This window comes from Lactuca sativa, chromosome 9 (assembly GCF_002870075.4).
Source record: "Lactuca sativa cultivar Salinas chromosome 9, Lsat_Salinas_v11, whole genome shotgun sequence".
NCBI classification, from domain to species: domain Eukaryota; kingdom Viridiplantae; phylum Streptophyta; class Magnoliopsida; order Asterales; family Asteraceae; genus Lactuca; species Lactuca sativa.
In genome coordinates this window covers 40,844,315-40,864,692 of record NC_056631.2, presented here as the reverse complement: position 1 = coordinate 40,864,692, position 20,378 = coordinate 40,844,315, and the positions used below count along the sequence as shown (strand labels likewise).

General features: G+C 33.1%; 3 protein-coding genes across 5 annotated transcripts; 2 read left to right on the top strand and 1 right to left on the bottom strand.

Annotated features, from left to right (window-relative positions):
- Nucleotides 1–3,386: 3,386 nt before the first annotated feature.
- Nucleotides 3,387–8,419, top strand: LOC111906760 (acetyl-coenzyme A carboxylase carboxyl transferase subunit alpha, chloroplastic). Of its 3 annotated transcripts, none has more exons than XM_023902532.3 (12): nt 3,387–3,638; nt 4,206–4,549; nt 4,636–4,710; nt 4,814–4,921; nt 5,036–5,196; nt 5,296–5,410; nt 5,628–5,782; nt 6,286–6,337; nt 6,429–6,497; nt 6,581–6,658; nt 6,751–7,813; nt 8,018–8,419. In XM_023902532.3, the coding sequence occupies exons 2-11, from the start codon at nt 4,208–4,210 to the stop codon at nt 7,810–7,812; spliced, it is 2,217 nt and encodes a 738-aa protein (XP_023758300.1). In that variant the 5' UTR covers nt 3,387–3,638; nt 4,206–4,207; the 3' UTR covers nt 7,813; nt 8,018–8,419. The 3 variants fall into 3 exon arrangements, with proteins under 3 accessions (XP_023758300.1, XP_023758301.1, XP_023758299.1); XM_023902533.3 differs by having other exon boundaries at nt 3,388–3,638; nt 8,098–8,419; XM_023902531.3 differs by having other exon boundaries at nt 3,395–3,638; nt 8,055–8,419.
- Nucleotides 8,420–11,826: 3,407 nt separating this feature from the next.
- LOC111906742 (uncharacterized) lies at nt 11,827–12,234 on the top strand. The gene has a single exon (XM_023902512.1). It carries the CDS (start codon nt 11,827–11,829, stop codon nt 12,232–12,234), a length of 408 nt encoding a protein of 135 aa, XP_023758280.1.
- Nucleotides 12,235–13,890: 1,656 nt separating this feature from the next.
- LOC111906761 (probable anion transporter 3, chloroplastic) lies at nt 13,891–17,843 on the bottom strand. The gene is made up of 8 exons (XM_023902534.2): nt 17,260–17,843; nt 15,613–15,839; nt 15,190–15,541; nt 15,054–15,098; nt 14,781–14,927; nt 14,548–14,685; nt 14,419–14,452; nt 13,891–14,314 (listed from the first exon to the last, which is right to left on the bottom strand). The coding sequence occupies exons 1-8, from the start codon at nt 17,695–17,697 to the stop codon at nt 14,145–14,147; spliced, it is 1,551 nt and encodes a 516-aa protein (XP_023758302.1). The 5' UTR covers nt 17,698–17,843; the 3' UTR covers nt 13,891–14,144.
- Nucleotides 17,844–20,378: the final 2,535 nt, after the last annotated feature.

Genomic DNA, 20,378 nt, shown 5'->3' with positions numbered 1-20,378 from the left:
AAGCAGCGGCGGGAGGGAACGGTGGAGGAGAGGTGGCGCCGACGAGGGAGGCATAAGGGGGAAAAGGAGGTGACGACTACCACTCTTGAGCTAGGGTTAGGGTTACAAAACCCTTATATACCCGTGTCCCTTATAAAATCTTTCCCATAATTACAACTCTGGTCCCTCCCCTTGGGATCTTTTCAAATCTAACCCGATATTTACAATTTAAACCCTAAATATTAGATTCCATTACAACTTAGGTACGGAAATTACCAAACAGTCCCCTATCTTCCATAATCTCCTCAAATGAAGTCCCATAGATTACCATTTACTCCCTGCCTTCACAAATACTTACAAAACTAATCTTGAATTTACACTTTTAACCCTCAACATCTAAAATTCTTCGCAAATCAGTCTGGGACTTACATTTATTAATCTATTTAAATAAACGGGGCGTTACACATAAGTTTTACATCAACCCACGTGCATTAAAAAGAAAAATAAAGTCCTAGATGAATATAAACGCATCAAAAAACTTCATAACATTTATCATGTGTTTTTATTCAGAAAAATTTTAATAAATGTGAAAAAACTACCAAAGTATATTATGCTGAAGGTTTTAATTTCATGTGTTTTATTCAATTTAACCGGTTCAACCGAATTTTTGTAAAAACCGGCCAATTTGATCCGGTTGAGAAATAGACATAAAACCGGTGATAGTTGAACCGCTCCCCTCCCCGGTTTCCGGTCCAACCGGTTCGACCGGCCGGTTCAAACCGGTTTTGAAAACATTGATGATACCATCTAACCATACTAGTTATAAAGTCTAATGTGCAAAGTTCATACTCTACTAGACAAGTAGCTTCAATTTTGACTTTATATAAGTCTCTTCATGAACAAGTTTGTAAAAAGCTTATATTACTTCAAGAGTTTGAGTCACTATTGCTTTCACAGTTTCAATCCTACTTTCCCACTTTGTAGTTGACAAAGATTTTAAAGTGACACTTTGTTTGAGCAAAGTGTATTTTAGAATTTATGATTATATTTTAATTTTTTATATTAATGATTTTTGGGTAAAGTGTGTTTTAGAAAACATGAAATCGTTTTCTAGAATTTATATTAGAAACAAATTTGATTTTTTTCTTTGGGCATAGACATTTTTCTTAAATTGGTGATAAATTTTTAAATTTATATTAGATTTTTTTTTGGACTTTTTTGATATTTTTTCATAATTACAATGACTTCAAGATTGCTACAAATATTACAATCTATATATAGAAATCAACACATATGACCAATTTCTTTAATTATAACACATACAAATGTCTTTTAAAAAAATATCAACACTATATATATATATATATATATATATATATATATATATATATATATATATATATATATATATATATATATATATATATATATATCCTAAAATTCGAAGGCCCTCAGAGCGCCCGCACCGTCCACACACCCCAGGGCCGCCACTATATGATATTGAGGATGAACCGTTAAAGGTGTGATTATGGTTGCTCTTCTACCGCTTTTATTATATTTTTAATTTTTTTACATAAATGGTACATGAGTTTAAAAGAAGTTCTAATATAACATAAAAATAAAATTTAGGGTATAATAGTCATTTTACATGTATTTAACGATGCATCTTAGATGTTAACAACCTCAGAAACCACGTATACAACTTTTGAAAACACAATCCATATCAAAAATTGAAAAATTGAACTAAAACTAAAACTACAATGAACGTAACTACAAGAACCAAATATATAATTTTATCTAAAAGACAATAATATTATCTATTTAACATTTAATGGGTTATTGATTTTTAAAATATATAGATCTTTAAAAAAACAAATGATCTTTATTTATGATAATCTAAAAGCTACAATGAACGTAACTACAAGAACCAAATATATAATTTTATCTAAAAGACAATAATATTATCTATTTAACATTTAATGGGTTATTGATTTTTAAAATATATAGATCTTTAAAAAAACAAATGATCTTTATTTATGATAATCTAAAAGCATTTAAAATTATATAATTATGAAAAGTGATCTGAAAAGTGATCTGTGAGGAAATCACTATTTATTTATTTTCTTTTACTATTTTTAGTTTTTAGTCTTCCACATCACATTATAATATATTTTTTCTTTAAATAACGATTTAACTTAAGGGTGAGCATTTGAACCGAATCGGACCGGACTGGTTATGGAGAATATTGTGGACCGTGGACCGGACCGGATAAGTCGTGCCCGGGTCCGGGTTTTCTGGTTCTTGGACCCGTTTGGACCGGTACAATTTTAATTGGATAAAGTACACGTCGTTAAAATAAGTTTTTGGGTTTGATATAACTCGTTAAGACGAATATGTTATTGGATTTGATACGATACATCTTGTAAAAATGATTACGTTTCCGTTTCATGCATAACTAATCTACCTTGATGTTATAATATTATAACTTGCAGAATTAATTTTTCAAATAAAAACAACTAACATATAAATCAAGTTCACCAAGATCCCTTTCATATTATATATATTTCAAAGATACATAAAATTAAGAATTATAGTCTAAAATAACAGTTAAAAAGTTGAAATATTTCAGCTTTGATAGCTCAACTTTGAAGGATTGTAACTCACTGAATATAATACTAAAATCAACAAAATTATAGTCTAAATTCATCTACAAACTGTAAACTAAATATTAGAAAAAACCACAGGTCAATCCGACTTAAAACCCGGTAAAAACCAGACCGGGTCGGGAAAAAAACTGAACCGGTTTTGATAGATTCCTAGAATCGAGAATCGGCCCAGGGGTCCAAAAAAATGGTCCGGTCCACCGGTCCAAATGCTCACCTCTAATTTAACTGTTGATAATAACAAATTTTCATATTAAATCTTTATTCTAAAAGAAATTTTAATTTAATAATTTTCATCTCTTATAATTTTAATATTTAATAAGTTATAATTTTAATCTCTTATTATATTTTTAATACTATATTTTTAAGTTATATTTTTGTTCCATTATATTATTATTATTATTTTATAATTTTCATTTTTATTAATTACAAAGAATATAAGTTAAACACTAGTTGTAATTAAATTAGAAAAATACTAAAATATTCCGAGCAATCAACAAAGAAAAAGAAATCAAGATTGTTTTATCCAATTGCATATTTGACAAGTGTGAAGTATAAACAAACAATGCATATACAAATTCTGAAATTCATTACAAATCTCATGTAGTAGAAGTAGACCCCAATGGGAGCCTTCATCGAAGACATCGCTACCACACACGTGTAACATCTCCTCACTCGTGTGAAATCAGGTCCAACCCTGGTCTAGCCCATGGCTGACTCACCGGCTCACTGGCTCACCCACTTTCAACTGCCAAAGCCAAACAGATCATAGCTGGCTCAAATCCCTCCGCCTCCAAATGCATAAGAAGTATCGAAGAATTGAAGTTCACATAAACACCCAAAAAACACTGACGATCTTCTCGATGCTACCCCTCTCTCTCCTCACTTCGTAATAAATCTCCTCTTTCTCTGTTTCTCTTCGCTTCCAGCTCAAAATCCCTTCTCTCCAAGTGCTCAATTTCAGATCTTTTTACTCTTAGCGATCGAAAATCGCAGGTAATATTTTCAATTTACTTGATTTGATTCCTGCAGCTTCTTTTCTTTTGATGCATTATCAAACTCTTAATTGATGAATGCTTGATTGAATTTTTATTCATTCTGTCATAATAATATTGCTAGTTTAAACGGATTTCTTTCTACTTTAATCATCTTCGAGGATCGCCGGAAGTAGGTTAATGGAGTGGTTTTTGGTGATTATAGTTGTTGATTTTCTACTTTTCTTGGAATCAAGTCGCGTTTAGACTGATTTGGCACTGGAATACTTACGTTTATGTTGCTTGATTTGTTAGAAAATCAATATAGCATGCAACGAGATTAGAAAAATACAAACATCGTGCTTTCGTTACTTGTTTATTAAACGACTTTAATTTCTTAATGAATAAGTCTACGATTGATGGATTTATGGAAAAGAAATTGGGATTTGGTGGGAGTTCAACTAAAATGCTGACTTTTCCCAATATTTATATATCAGAAACTGGTTTCAGATTGCTGTATATTTGCCCCTTTTTATATCATTTCTTTTGCTATTTGTTGGAGTTTGAAGTACTATACTTTTGGGTACAGATATGGCTTCTGTACCTCCGTCTCCTGTTACCTTTTCTGGAAGCTTGTCTTCTGGAACATCAGCTTCAGATCTTCTTCGAAGCTCAAGTAATGGCATCAATGGCATACCCCTACGAACATTAGGCAAAGGGCATGTAAACACAGGAAGGAAGGGCTTAAGTATCACTGCAAAGGTAAGGAAGGTGAAGAAACACGATTACCCATGGCCCCAGGATCCTGATCCCAACGTGAAGGGTGGAGTTCTTAGTCATCTATCCCCATTCAAGCCATTAAAGGAGAAGCCAAAACCTGTCACCTTGGAATTTGAGAAACCTCTTATGGATCTACAGAAGAAAATCATTGATGTAAATCCTCCTAAACTTCTGTGATATGATTGTTCTATAGGGTACAATTGGAACATGTCTTAAACTTTCATTTTTGTTGTTTTCAGGTTCAAAAGATGGCTAATGAAACCGGTTTGGACTTCAGTGATCAAATCATCTCTTTAGAGAATAAATATCAACAGGTTCAGTTACTTGTAACTGGAAAAAACAACCCTTTTGTATAAATATAAATTACAATTGTCATAATGTCATGTCTGCTGACTTTTATTATTTTATTATCTACAGGCTCTTAAAGATCTCTATACACACTTGACTCCAATACAGCGTGTTAATATTGCACGACACCCTAACAGGCCAACTTTTCTTGACCATGTCTTCAACATTACTGAAAAGGTGTGTTACTGTTACTCTATGCTTTCTTAGATTAGAACATTTCTAAATTGAAAGAATATGATATGAATTATGAAAAATACCGGATATACCCTTTTTGTATTCCAAAATGTACAGTTTGTTGAGCTTCATGGTGATAGAGGTGGTTATGATGATCCTGCAATAGTAACTGGAATTGGAACAATAGAAGGAAGGCGATTCATGTTTATTGGTCATCAAAAGGGTAGAAATACCAAAGAAAATATTCAACGTAACTTTGGAATGCCTACACCACATGGGTAAGTAATTTCTTGTATGTTATGGATTTATGATATATGATACTTTTTTATTTACCCTTTTTAAAATCATTTTGCTGTATAAATTTATGTTTTTTACAGATACCGAAAGGCTCTACGTATGATGTACTATGCACATCACCATGGTTTCCCTATTGTCACTTTTATTGACACTCCAGGGGCATTTGCTGACCTTAAATCAGAGGAGTTAGGTCAGGTATGTATAAATATATGTGCATTTGTTTTTTTTTACTTAATGGACTTAATGAGAGGACATAGGTATTAGGTGCTGCTTCTTTTTGATTTAATGGACTTAATGGATACAATAGATAGGGGTGTTTCTTTTTGACTTAATGTATTATGAATGTCTGAATGTGGTAAGTCAAAAAACTTGGCCTAATCTATTAATAAAACCATCATTTATGTGTATGCAGGGTGAAGCCATTGCTCATAATTTAAGGACTATGTTTGGTTTAGAGGTACCAATCATATCCATTGTGATAGGTGAAGGTGGATCTGGAGGTGCTTTGGCCATTGGTTGTGCTAATAAATTGCTAATGCTTGAAAATGCTGTCTTTTATGTTGCCAGGTGACTATATTTTTTATTTTTTATTTTTGTACATGATGAGGGTTATATGAATTCATTATTTGTTTACACCATTTTCAATTTTATAAATAGCTGGCTCTTGGAGACCTTTAATTTAATTCCCAAAAAGTCTGATTGATCACACTTTTTTACACAAAATTGTCAAAAACCTACAAATCAAAGATTGAGGGTGATATAAATGAACTAACTGTTAGGTGTTGTTTCTTTTTTAATTAATGTGCAATGGGTTGATGGATGTTAACTTTTTTTTTTTTTTTTTTTTTTTTATCACCACTCACCGCTAATTTCAAGTAGAAGGGTAAAATGGTCATTTACCGTCTTTCGGACTGTTTGTTCAGCCCAAAGTGAATCTCTAACCTTCAAAATAAGAAACTTTTATAAAAACACTAGTGTTATTTGATCTCTAAAATCATTAGATATCTATTGTATTTTTTAGTTTTGCACTTACTAATTACTGAAATAACTTATAATTTCAAATGATATAGCCCTGAAGCATGTGCAGCAATTCTATGGAAGACTGCCAAAGCTGCTCCAAAGGTAGTGAAAATTTTTATTTTTTATTTATTTGTAATTGTACACGGATATTATATAATTCTTGAAAGTTTATATAATTTCTTCTTGTGTATAGGCAGCTGAGAAGCTCAAGATCACTGCTACTGAGCTTACTAAGCTACAAATTGCTGATGGCATCATCCCTGTAAGAATAATTAATTTTAATAAAAAAATAATATTTTTAAATTTATATTTAATTGAGGGTAAACTTTATAATTTTAATTGCAGGAACCACTTGGTGGTGCTCATGCTGATCCACAGTGGACCTCTCAGCAAATTAAAAAAGTCATTCTTGAATCAATGGATGTAAGTACATTAAGCCCATTTATGCTTTGTTCTATATTAAGAAATTAGTACACAATTAATGTGTGTTTTTGTTTATTATTTATTATAAATAGGAACTTCAAAAGATGGATACTCCACAGCTATTAAAACATAGAATGCTCAAATTTCGAAAGATTGGTGGATTCCAAGAAGGTCTACCCGTTGACCCAGAAAAGAAAGTCAACATGAAACAAAAGGAAGAACCAAAACCCGGACTTATTTCCAATCAAGCCTTGCAGAGTGAAGTCAATAGGCTAAAAGAGCAAATCATGAAAGCAAAAGAATCATCTTCAATGGCTCCCGATATGGACCAAAATGGCCTCATCAATAAGCTCAAAAGAGAAATTGAATATGAATTTTCTGAAGCTGCAAAAGCTTTAGGAGTCCAGGACAAAATAAATCAAATGCGTGACAATTTCGATACAGAAAAAGAGTTGACTTCTGATCAAATCGAGGATCTCGAGAATCTAAAGAAGGAATTCAACGAGAAGTTATCAACAGCTCCTAATTACGGTAAGCTGAAATACAAACTAAACTTGTTGAACGAAATCAAAGAAGCGAAAGCATTCGCTGAAAATTACAAAAAAACCCTTCCGTTGAAGACTAAAGTGAACGAGACGTTCAAACAAGTTTTGGAAAATCCGATTCTGAAAAACAAGATCGAGGGACTGAAAGCGGAAATCGAGAAATTGGGAGGCGAAGGTCTGGATGAGGATCTGAAGGAGAAGATGATGGAGGTAAAGGCAGAAGTGGAAACGGAATTTTTGAATGCTCTAGAAGCTTCGGGTGTCCATGTGGCTTCACGGATGGGTCAAGCTTCTATGGAGATGGTGAAGGCGAAAGTTAATGAACTGAATGCGGAAATTAATCAGATAATTCAAGATGTTGTTGAGAATACCCCGGAATTGAAAAGTAAACTTGAGCTGTTGAAATTCGAGGTGATAAAAGACAAAAAGAACCCTAGTAAGGAATCGAAGGAGAAGATCAAGGATTTGGAAATTCAACTGAAAGAGGAGGTTGCTTATGTCATGACTGCTGCTGCTGTTAAAGAGAAATATGAACGATTGCAGGCTGAGCTTAAGGAACTTTCTGGTGGATCCGATGGAAGTTTGATCAAGGAACCCAGCTATGTTTAATGTAAGTTTTCGCTTTCTGGACTAAATTACAGTTTTGGTCCCTCGTTATAACTGATTTTTTCATACTTGGAACAATGACCAAAAAAGTTATAAGAACCTCACATATGGACTGAAAATTATAAAATAGTAAAATATTTTGTTACCAAAATTTCAAAAAACAGATAAACTCAGGGACCAGAAATGTAATGTACTACTACTCTTTCAGGAATTGGAAAAGTAAGTGATGTTGTTTATATTGACAGTTGATAAAAATGTGTTGAAAGTGCAATGAATGAATTCTTGAAGGTGGATTAATGAATGTGGGAGGTTATTTGAAGCATACCATTTGCATTTGGGAGTGGGGTTAAAGAGAGGTTATATTTGGGGGGTAAAGACCTACCTACCTACCTTGGGTGCTTTGAAAGCTTGATATTTGGTTTAGTTTTTATTTCGTCAGACTTTTTATTTGGAATTTTTTTTATATAAATTAATTGCATGGTTTAGTGTTTTTATGTCATTGACAGACAAAACTAGCATGTCATGTAAATTTTGCTGATCACTTGGGGAACGCCAATAATTTGCTCTCTTTTTCTGTTTGAAATTTATGTTTAAAGGAATTTTATCTAAATTCCATCCTCCCTATTTTATCAAAAGGAAAAATGTATCCTTCCGTGCAATATGTCTCTAACAAAAATACAAATACTACCAAAATCAACAACCAAGAATCCAAAATTTTGTAAATATTCAGTTTTTTGCTCAATTTAAAGACCATATAAACCATTCCAAAAACATATTTAAAATTAGGCCTGGTAAATATGTACCATGGAGAACCAACCAACATGTTACCAACCGAACCAATAAAATCGATAGTCAAGTTGTTTGGTAACCAATATGTTTGACGGGTAAGACCATGTCAATTAAGTAGTATTGGTACGGTAACGGTATGGAATTTTGAATATCATGGTTGTACCGTACCAACCAATATATATATATATATATATATATATATATATATATATATATATATATATATATATATATATATATATATATATATATATATATATATATCAATTAATAAAAATAAATAAATATTAGTTCTCATAAATGCATGTTTTAATTAGAATAACAAATTAGAAGTCTTGGAATTAATAAATTAACACATTGATTAATAAATTTCTTGATACTTGTTTTTTAAAGAGCACGAAATCGATGATACAAAAACACATGATGCTAAAACTCAAAAGCTTCTCATTCCTTGTATTGTTTCCAAAAGATTAAATAGTAACACAAGCAAGTGAAGCAACTACTCATTGACCACAAATTTAACTCATATTTACGTATATGTATATATTAATTAAATTTTTTGGTATTTACCAAATACCAATATGTACCAACGAAATTTGTTGGTAGTCAAATTAGTTGGTACCAAGTATACTTGGTACGGTACTGGTAGTTAAACTCTTATGCCAACTATAATTGATATGGTACACGGTTTGAAGAAAAAAAAACTTAATACCGTACCAATCCCACCCCTATTTAAAATATATGTTTTGGTGTGGGTTATTTTCTCCAGATTTGAAATCAAATGTCCAAGTGGAACAAGTGCATTTTATTAAAAGAGTTTAAAATTTATGACTCGATAAATTAAAAAAAAAAAAAAAAAAAAAAAAAAAAAAAAAAAAGACAAAAACTGTCATTATTTTTATAGAATAAAAGTTTACAAAAATCAATATTTACAATTTTACATTATAATTCTTTGAATAGATTTGCAAACTTATAAAACACAACAAAAAACTCATTATTTTTCATGTCAAGCAAACATATGATTAAATTCTAATTCATGTCTATTCTAAAATTCATTGAAACATTTCTTTCTTTTTAAGGCGGATGGGTGTGGTGTCATCGTTACCACATTCCACCTCAAAAACCATGCACTAAGCATGGTATACCATGAGAAGAGAGAGAGAGAGATCACCAAACTGTACAACCCAAACCACGTGCTAGGCATGGTTTGATTCACAAATTTTTACCAAACCCTCCGGTCTAAAACTTTATATCTAATGGTGTTTTGATTCACAAATTTCGAAGAAGTTTTGAGGAATTATAGTGTAAATTGCAATAAAAATTGTGTTTGCTTGACAAAATCAAAGAAATTATAATTCTTTAAATTCTATTAAATTTTGTATTTTAATGAGTTTGTCATCCTTTAGCTAATGTCAAAGATTTTAAATACAATTGTTTATGTTTTATTAAAAAGACAAAAATACTCTCTCATTATTATTATTATTATTATTATTATTATTATTATTATTATTATTATTATTATTATTATTATTATTTTAATCATGATTCATGAAATCAAACTAATTATAATCATTTCTCACACCCTATTTAGTACCATCTATCCACTTCACACCTACACCCACAACCTCACGCCCATGTCTATATCCATGTCTACCGCCATATACACATGTTTTTTTATTCTTTATTTAACTCTTTAGAACATAGCCCCTGACTAAATGACATAGGCATTGCATTAAAGCAAGATATTTATTAAATTCTTTTTATAAAGTGCAATTATATATTTTTGTTTTGTAGCGCCATCTTTTTGCCTTATATATATTATTATGTGCAAATTCAAGAAAAAAAAAAAAAAAAAAAAAAAACATAAATTTGTACAGGTAAGAGTTTAATATGCCTCACGATGGGATGTTGAAATCCATTTGTCTATGGTGGGATGGAAGAGCTTAATTTTTTTTTAGTTGCAAACTAATTTATTTCTAAATTCTTATCTATTTCTCCATAAAGACTTGAACACATGACCTTTCAATTAAGAGAGTCCCTCTTGTTATTTTCCTAAACAAAAAAACTTAGATCTATAATGTTAGTACAATAGTTATTATTAAAGTATTCATTCAATTTGTTTGAAGTAAGCAGTTTAAGAAATTGTATACACTTTTGGGTAAGTTTTAAGTTGTTCCATCCAATTGAAATGTTTTCTTTTACGTAATTTTCTCAGCATCCTATATTTTTGGTTCACTGTTTGGAAATGTTTTTTAAATTAGTTCAGTTTGATCCGCTTTTTTTTTAACAACAGAATTTTATTAAAAGAAAAACCGGACTATCAAGAAACTAGGCGGAGAAGAACACAATTACATAATAGCTTAGATTTGGGTCTTAAAGCCACCCAACCAGCAACCAAGATCCGTTTTGAATTCGGATTTTGGAACCAAACCCTTTTTTCTCAACTTCCACAGTTAAAATAGCACTATTTTTACCTTTTGTTTTTCTCTCACCGAAACAAACATGAGTATGTGTTTATAGGCCGATTGTAAGCGACAATCAAATTCAAATTTAAGGCTATGCCATTTATAAGCTAGCTTTTTTATTTTTACTTTATTATTATTATTTTTTTAGTTTATTGTCGTATAATGTTTGTCTATTGTGTAAGACCACTAAGGGGGTGTTTGGATTAGCTTATTAGCTTATTTATGGTGGGAATAAACAATAAGCATGGAGAGAGATGCCTATTGAAATTAGCTTATTTAACTTAATAAGCTGGATTTTATCCAAACACTCAAAATTAGCTTATTGTGGAAATAAGCAATAAGTACTTCTTTTTTTCCTATCCAAACACTCCCTAAATATGCTTGGGTCATCATTTATATCAACCACTAATGATTATAATGATGAGTTTCAACTCATCACTACATTCAACCACTAAAATGTTGGGATACCTACCATTAGGCTATACGGTGTGGGGTGCGGTTCCAAACCGCAGTGAAGCCACGTGGACCGCAAACACCGCCCCCAGGGTGCGGTTTCCTGCGGCCAAAACCGCAGTGCAGCTAAAACAACCGTGCAATCTGATTGGATGTTCCACTTTTGACAGTTGACGGTCCTTTGCGTTCGGATTTATTATTTTTTTGCCTTTCTTTCCTATATATACATATCCAATTCATTTGTTTTTAACCACAATACAATCTCTTCTCTCTCTCAAAATTTAAAAAAAAAATCACCACTCTTTCAAAAATGTCATATTCTTCATCTTCTCAAGAAAGAGCTAGGAAGGATGTTGAGTGTGCTTTTGGAGCTCTAAAGAAACGGTGGTTCATATTGAAAAAACCAACAGCTTATTTAGGCGAAGAAAAACTTCGAAAAATCATGTATATATGTCTCATATTGCATAACATGATTATTGAAGACGAAGGAAGAGCGATATGTGCGTTTGACGAGGAAGAAACCATACCAGAGACACAATCAATAGAAATTTGTGGCGAAGAATATATGAACATGAGAACAGAGATACGTTGCACTGAAACATTTTACAATCTTCGCAATGACTTGGTGGAACACATTTACGGGATTCAAAACATTAACCTTAATTTGGATCCACCGGATGACTCCGAAGACGAGTTCTCGGAGAACGACTTTATGTAGTTTGTTTTAGTTATTTTATTTGTGTTTTTTAAGTTTCTAGGATTATTTAAATGTCATGTGTGTGGTTTTCGTTTTTTTTGGTAATGCAATGTAATGTTTTTTAATTTTCAAGTAATGAAAAATTATGTTTTTCATTAAAAAAGAAGTTTTATTAAATTACAATAGTTAAAAAAAACAAAAAAATAAATAAAATAAATAAAAGTGTGGCACCACTCCCTTGGTGTGACAAGAAACCACACTTGTGCAGTAAAAAATGACATGACGCTTATGTGGCGGGGAGGAAGTGCGGTTTCGGTGGCACCATTCCCTCCAGCCTTTTATCCCTCTTTTTTTTAATATTAAAATAAAAAAAAATTAATTAAGATGTAAAGAAAGATAGAGAGAGAAAGAAGCTCATTGGATGTGGTGGTTCATCCTCCTCACAACAGTTACCATGAATTCTTCCACCACTAGCTACCACTAAACATATAGTGATGTTCACAATTGTGGTGCATGGCCAAATAGACCACAGATGTTTTCGTTGTAAGTATACATGATGGTCTTATAAACTATAGCAGTATAGCTTATTAAAAAACTATTTGTGATAACTGATAACTAATTGATACTTCATACTATTTCAGATAGCTTATTAATAAGTCGGATATTTTTTCATAAGTTTTCCAAATATATCATTATATGTTTATTTCCCAGTACATCTAAATGTAGTTTATATCAATTTATATTTATCAAAACTATTATTTTATCAATGTCACCTTAGTTTATCACGCAAAAACTATTTTTTCAACTAATCTGCATAGCACAACCATTTAGTATTTATTTCATTCTCCTCTGGCTTCAATTTGATTTCAATCCAATTGGTTTTCAACATGCATGTCCCGCTTGAAAACATAAATGGGTTTGGAACCGAAACGACATGGTCGCTTACTAAAAGTAAAGGTTTGTTTAGGAAAAAGATTGTAATATTTAATTAGACACATATATAATAAGAGTATTTAAACAACAATCCAATACTTCAAAGAAGTATTTTATTAAAATTTATTAATAAATTCATGTGTCAAAATCAATTTCAATGATAACTTGTAACAGTTACTAACTCACTATGCTCAAACCGACATGTACAACTATTTTTATATTTGTTTCCCAATATCTTCTTACATAAGCTTATGCATGTTTTTTTTAGATTTATTTTTTTCATTTTCTAACTTTTTTTTACATATTTATTTACTTTTTAAGTATTGTGAAAAAAAAAATTAGCATCTTGTGCCATATATCACATAGGCCGATCTTAGACAATTTTCATGGTTGGTTATCTTAAAGTAATGTTTGACATGAATTGTTGTGTATGGCAAAAAAAATGTTATGTACGAATCACTTCCCATATATAAAATAGTTCATTATTGATAAATTCAATGTGATCCTAAAACCAATTTAATTGTAAGTGGTTTGATCATTACTTAAACCAAACATTACTTTCTATAAACCTAAACTCTTAGTCAACAAAACTAAACCAACAAGTTCGGTTTGATTTGACTTGACGTTTTGTTGTTTCATTGTTTATTTTGGGTTTATATAATTTTCTAAGCTTACAATCAAGACAACGACAATCAACAAAACGTGTAGAAGTATAAAATAATATAATAATAATAAATACCAGGCTTGAAAGTAATTTTTAAACTATTTAAAGTCAATTATTTTACAAAATAATACAAAGACGAAACAAATATTCTTTCCAATTTTTCCCTCTACAACTTTTACATTTTGCACAAAGATTAAATAAATATTCTTTTCTTTTCTTCCTTTCAACCTACAACTTATATCATAAAACATTCCACCCTTCATTTTATCACAAAAGAATCCCACTAAACTTGATCTCCCTACCAATAAAATACTTTTTTTTTTGTGATAAAAACCTAAAAGACTCGTTCACCAGTAGCAAATAGGTTCCAAAAAATGGCTGTAACAAAATATAAACAAGCTGTAACAGTTAAAAACGCTTGAAATGATCCTAGCCATTCAACAAAGTAACCTGTTCCAATTGTGCTAACTATTGCAGCCAATGTCCCCGCAGAATTTGAAATCCCTAATTATTTATAAACAAATGTTAAAATAATAATAATAATAATAATAATAAATAATCTCCAAATATAAAATGATGAACGATTTAAAGATGTTGAAAACACATACCATGGAGAAATCCCGCATATTGAGGTGCAATATCCTAGAAAAAGATCGGAAAAAGAGGAAACAATTTAGGGTCCAAAGTTTGTTGATTTTTTTTTTTTTTGCTTTTAAAAAGAATAAGATTAATCTTACTTGCATATTTAACAGGAATCCAGCTTGACTGAAAGAACTCAAGCTGAGTGCTACAGTGATGAACACAGAAGCAATCACTGGTGTTTTTGCATAATTCAAACACAGTAGAGCAAATCCTGGCCCAATGAAACCAATCGACTGCAAGAGGGTATTTACGTCTTTATTTAATTTATGATGAGGAGGGTATTTTAGTCTTTTTACACAGACAAGACAAAAGAAAAAAGAAGATTTACCTGCATGACTTTTCGGACGAAAGTCAAAGAGTATCCTCGTTTGATTAAATAATCAGAAGCAGCTCCTGCAACATACCCTGAGAATGCCATTGTTCCCCATGGCACAGCACTAAACCAAGCTGCTTGCTTTAAGTTCACATTAAATACCTTTTTCACCAAAAAAAAATAAAAAGATTTCATAAATCAACAATCGAGCTTTTTGACTTAATTGATGAGTATTGTGAAAATCGTTAGTTAAAAGTGTAGGGGTAAAATGGTCATTTAGCCACTTACAGTTTTAAAGTAGACAGGCATCCATGAGAGTAGAACGAAGTATCCCTAAAAACCATAAAAGAAAAAAAAATACATCATTGTAATTCATAAACACTTGAAACATATAAGAATCAAAAAACAAAAAGCAAAAACTTACCCAATTGTTAGTTACATTAGCGAAAATGATAGCCCAAGTGGGCATTTTGGACAACAATAATCGAAGAGGAGGGAATTCACCCTTCTTCAGAGGAACGGAATCAGACTTTCCGGCTTGAATTAACCTCAATTCCGACTTGCTTATTGAAGGACTTTCTTGTGGATCATTTGTGACCCGAAGTGTCCATGTTGTTAGCCATAAAAGCCCTAGACTTGAAAAAAGAATAAAAGGGCCAGAAAGCCCAATTGATGACATGACGATAGGTGTCAACACTAATCCCACAACATTCCCAAGGTGAAATCCTCCCATTGATAACCCAACAGCTGTCGCTCTTTCATTACATGGAAACCACCTAAGAAACAGTAATTAGTAATTAGTAATTTCTAATTACTTAAATTTCAATAGAGAATATAGTTTATTTACCTTGATAAAAGAATTGTCATTGAAGGAAGAGCGACTCCTTCTGCAAGACCAAAGAAAGCACGCATGGCTAAAAGGGCAATTGTGGAATGATTTGCAGCCCATGGAGTCAAAAGTGTTGCTAAAGACCAAAAGGCAACACCCCAAGCTAACACCCGTTTTCCTCCATATTTGTCCACTAATGCTCCTCCAATAACCGATGAAAAAATGTATCCCCATAGAAAAGAAGACTATTGATGCAATAATTACATAAATCTTGGTTAGTTTTCTATGTTTATTGGATTTCCCTAATAATATGAAATAAACTTGCAACTTGCAAGATACAAAACAAGCTAATAACAAAAGTCACAAAGGCTCAATGTCATAAATGGGTTGGTAAGTAGGAGTTTTTGGTCCTTTGAAAAGTATATTGACACGTGTCTAGTCAACATATTCAATAGGAGATGGCTGCTAATGACTTTTCATGCTTGAAATCCAATGCAAGGGTTAGGTAGATTCAATATTTTTCATCAATTATTACAATAATTCTTTTCTTTCCAGTCAATTTTTTATTTTATTTTTTATTCCGAAAAACACTATAAAATTAAGTACAACAGGAAAGAAATCCAAACGGGAGCAAACTCAAAACAACAAACATGTTTTAAGTTTTATATTGTTAATACATAAAATAAGTACAACAAAAAGTTATCAATTATTTCTATATATTTAAAAAATTAATATTAAGCACAAAATTTTAAAAGAGCATGTGCCCACCCTAGATCCGCCCCTATTGGCATTCACCACACTAATTCACATCATATGAACCACAACAATTTTCGTTGTTTAAAATGTTTCATATTATATTATTTATTGCAACATTTACTTATTTAATGTCTTATTTGGCCATATATTTTCCAACTTGTAATCTTTTCAGGTGGGTGCCAACCAATCTCTTTTAAGTCCAACAACCACAAAAATAAAAATCAATTCACAAACCTAATACCAATACTACATTCTTCTCAATATTAATACCTTAATTTTAAACTACCAAAAAGAGGTAATAATTCCAACCAAAAACTAAAATTTCTAAAAGCAAAAGGCATACACTCATTAGGCAATGAAAGAGGTATCACCCTTTACACAAACAATTAGATAGATCTTCTCTTTTTTTTCTTGTTTAGATAATATTTTTTATATGAGAAATGCATAAAGAAAAGAAGCAACAAAATATTGTCATTCAAGTAGTACTTAGATTTTCATAACAATATCAATTACATCATTTTCATCCAGTTGGCATACAACTATACAAGTTAACAAATCAAGTCAACAATACCCTTTGAACTAAAGCATATTCATCAACTACAAAGAATTAGAATCAATCATGAAAAATTATAGTTTCTGCAAATGCATTTTGTGGGCTGATCCTAATTCATTTCAACATAATCAACAATCAATAGGTCAATATCACTGATATTTGATACTTGAAAACAGAAACCGATAGGACACTTGGATTTTAAAGATTCCACCTTTTTACACGAGCTTTATTGTTGTGATAATTAACTATGATCGATTGATTTAGGATGGTGATAATCTAAATATGATCAAGAATTCAATGTAACAAAAAGTCAAAGCTAATCATCTAAGGGGAAAGGAGGCAAGAATATATATTACCTGAACGATGCCCAAGAAAGAACTGCTCCAGCCATGTTTGGCAGCAAGAGGAACAATAGCTACAGACATAACAACTCTATCAGCATTACACAAACACATCACGCATGCCATTAACGCCACCACCTTCAACCTTTCCGGCATAACAAAAGTACCCTCTTGCCCTCTTCCTCCTGTCAGTATTCCTCTCTCTATACCCTCCGCCGTACACTTCACCAACCCCCCTCTTTTTCTTCCTTTCTCTACAATCGCCTCCATGTTCCTCCCGCCGCCACCTTGCAGTGACAAATTCCCCCATTTCCGTTCAATATTATATCGAAATCCGAAAAGGGGTTTCCTGAAACGGATCGAATTCAAATGGGCATCCGACAGTTTTGAAGATCTTGCACCAAATGCAAGAGCTTTAGAAGTAACGGCAGCGTTTCCGGCTGCGGGGGCCATGGCAGAAACTTCGATTCAGACTGAGATTGATTAGTTAATGGGTATGGCAGCAATCGCATATAATAGCTACTATAGTTATCAATGAGATTAACGGCGTCGTCATTGATCGATGGATTTGAATGGGGTTGGTGAGAATGGAGGCATTGGAAGGGATGAAATAGGAGAAGGAGGTTGAGGGTATTTTGGTCATTATGAGAATTTAAATTTTATTTTGTGTGTCGACCACCGCTCCAACGTGGCAAGACGTGGCAATGGGTCGCATCATATTACCAAACCCTTCTGGCCAACTACCCCGCCACCGGCAACCGGCTATAGCAGGTAATCCTCATGGTTGGTGCAATCGGAATTCGGCATTTCCCACTTACCAAATGAATAATATATCATCGTTAAAACACGATAATTTTACGATAACCATCATATTCTTAGACTTTAAAATATAGGAAAATGGCATAAAAGCATTTAAGTTTAATAAAAAGAGGTATCCTAATTCCTAAAATCATTTTTGGTGTATTATAATCAAAAAATTTCATGATTTTGCATAAATATCATTTGCTGGATACACCCCGATAAACGGTTGATGTGGCCGGAAGGTGAGACACTTATCAGTGATAAGACACTGGTAAGTCTGGATGAACCTAACAACTATGCGGAAGCCATGGCGGGCCCCGAGTCTACTAAATGGAAAGAGGCAATGGACAACGAGATAGAGTCTATGTATGACAATCAAGTTTGGAACTTGGTTGACAATGTACCAGGTCGTAAGACAGTTGGGTGCAAATGAATCTTCAAGAATAAGACCGACATGGATGGTAATGTACACACGTATAAGGCGCGACTGGTTGCAAAGGTTTTTTCTCAAACTCCGGGAGTTGATTATGATGAGATATTTTCACCAGTAGCAAAGATTAAGTCCATTAGGGTCCTGTTAGCCATTGTTGCATTTCATGATTATGAAATATGGCAAATGGATGTCAAAACCGCCTTCCTTAATGGAAGTTTGGCTGAAGATGTTTACATGTGTCAGCCAGAGGATTTTTTCAGTACAAAACACCCTAATAGAGTGTATAAGCTTGAGAAATCCATTTATGGATTGAAACAAGCACCTCGCAGATGGAATCTTTGTTTTGTTGAGAAAGTCAAAGAGTTTTGTTTTTCGAGGAGTGAAGATGAATCTTATGTATATGTCAAGGCTAGTGAGAGTATAGTCAGCTTTTTGGTACTGTATGTGGATGACATACTATTCACAGGAAATGACATCCCAACTCTGCAGGAAGTTAAGTCCTGACTTGGGAAGTGTTTCGTTATGAAAGACCTAGGAGAAGCTGCCTATATTCTAGGGATAAGGATTCTGAGAGACCGGAGTAAAAGACTAATTGGACTTAGTCAGAGTACCTCCGTGGATAAGGTGATGAAGAGGTTCAACATGCAAGATTCCAAGAAAGGAGAGTTACCCATTCAGAGTAACGCCAGATTAAGTAAGACTCAGAGCCCGAGTACCGAGGCTGAGATAGCAGAAATGAGTCGAGTACCTTATGCTTCTGCTGTAGGCTCGATCATGTATGCTATGACTTGTACTCGTCCTGATGTAGCCTTTGCTTTGAGCATGATCAGCAGATATCAGGGGAATCCTGGCAAGGCTCACTGGACCGAGGTAAAGAATATCCTCAAGTACCTGCGGAGGACTAAGGACTAGGTCCTTACCCTCGGTGGGAGTGATGACTTGAGAGTTGCAAGGTATAGTGATGCTAGCTTCTAGACTGATAGGGATAATTTCCGCTCTCAGTCAGGCTGGGTCTTTACCTTAAACGGAGGAGCAATTACTTAGAAAAATTCCAAGCAGGAGACAGTGGCTGATTCAACTTGCGAATCAGAGTATATAGCAGCAATCGAGGCAGCAAAGGAAGCAATTAGGGGTGCAAACGATCCAAGCTACTCATGAGCTACTCGAGATCGAATCGTTAAAAGCTTGACTCGAGATCGATTTTAAACGAGTCCGAACCGAGCTCGAGCTTAATATTAGGCTTGTTTATTAAACGAGCTCGAGCTCGAGCCTCTGTTACTTGGCTTGATTAGGCTCGTGAGCTTAAACGATCCTACATATATATAATAAAAAAATTATTTTTATTTTTATATATTAAATAAATAATAATTTAATAAATACCATTTTAGGAAATTAGAGTATACCGTATACGAGTTGAGCCCAAACCGAGCCCGAGCCCATATAATTCTTAACGAGCTGATCTCGAGCTTTGTACCATAAGGCTCGAACGAGCCGAGCTCGAGCTCGAGCCTATAAATAGTTAAACGAGCCGAGCCCGAGCCTGGTCAGGCTCGAGCTCGGCTCGGCTCGTTTGCAGCCCTAGACGCAATATGGATGAAGAACTTCATTGGAGACCTTGGAGTTGTACTGGCTATACAGGAGCCTATGGAAATTTTCTGTGATAGTGAAAGTGCAGTTGCCTTAGCGAAAGAACCAAAGGATCATGGGAGATCCAGACACATCAAAAGAAAATACCATTTCATCAGACATCGAATAGAAGAAGGACTCCTCGTGGCAAAGAGGGTATCATCGGATGAGAACCCAGTAGATCCCCTCACGAAGGGAATGGGTAGGGTTAAGCATATCTAGCATGTGAGGCGCATAGGGCTGAAGGATGATATTAGTTTTAGTAGTTAGATAG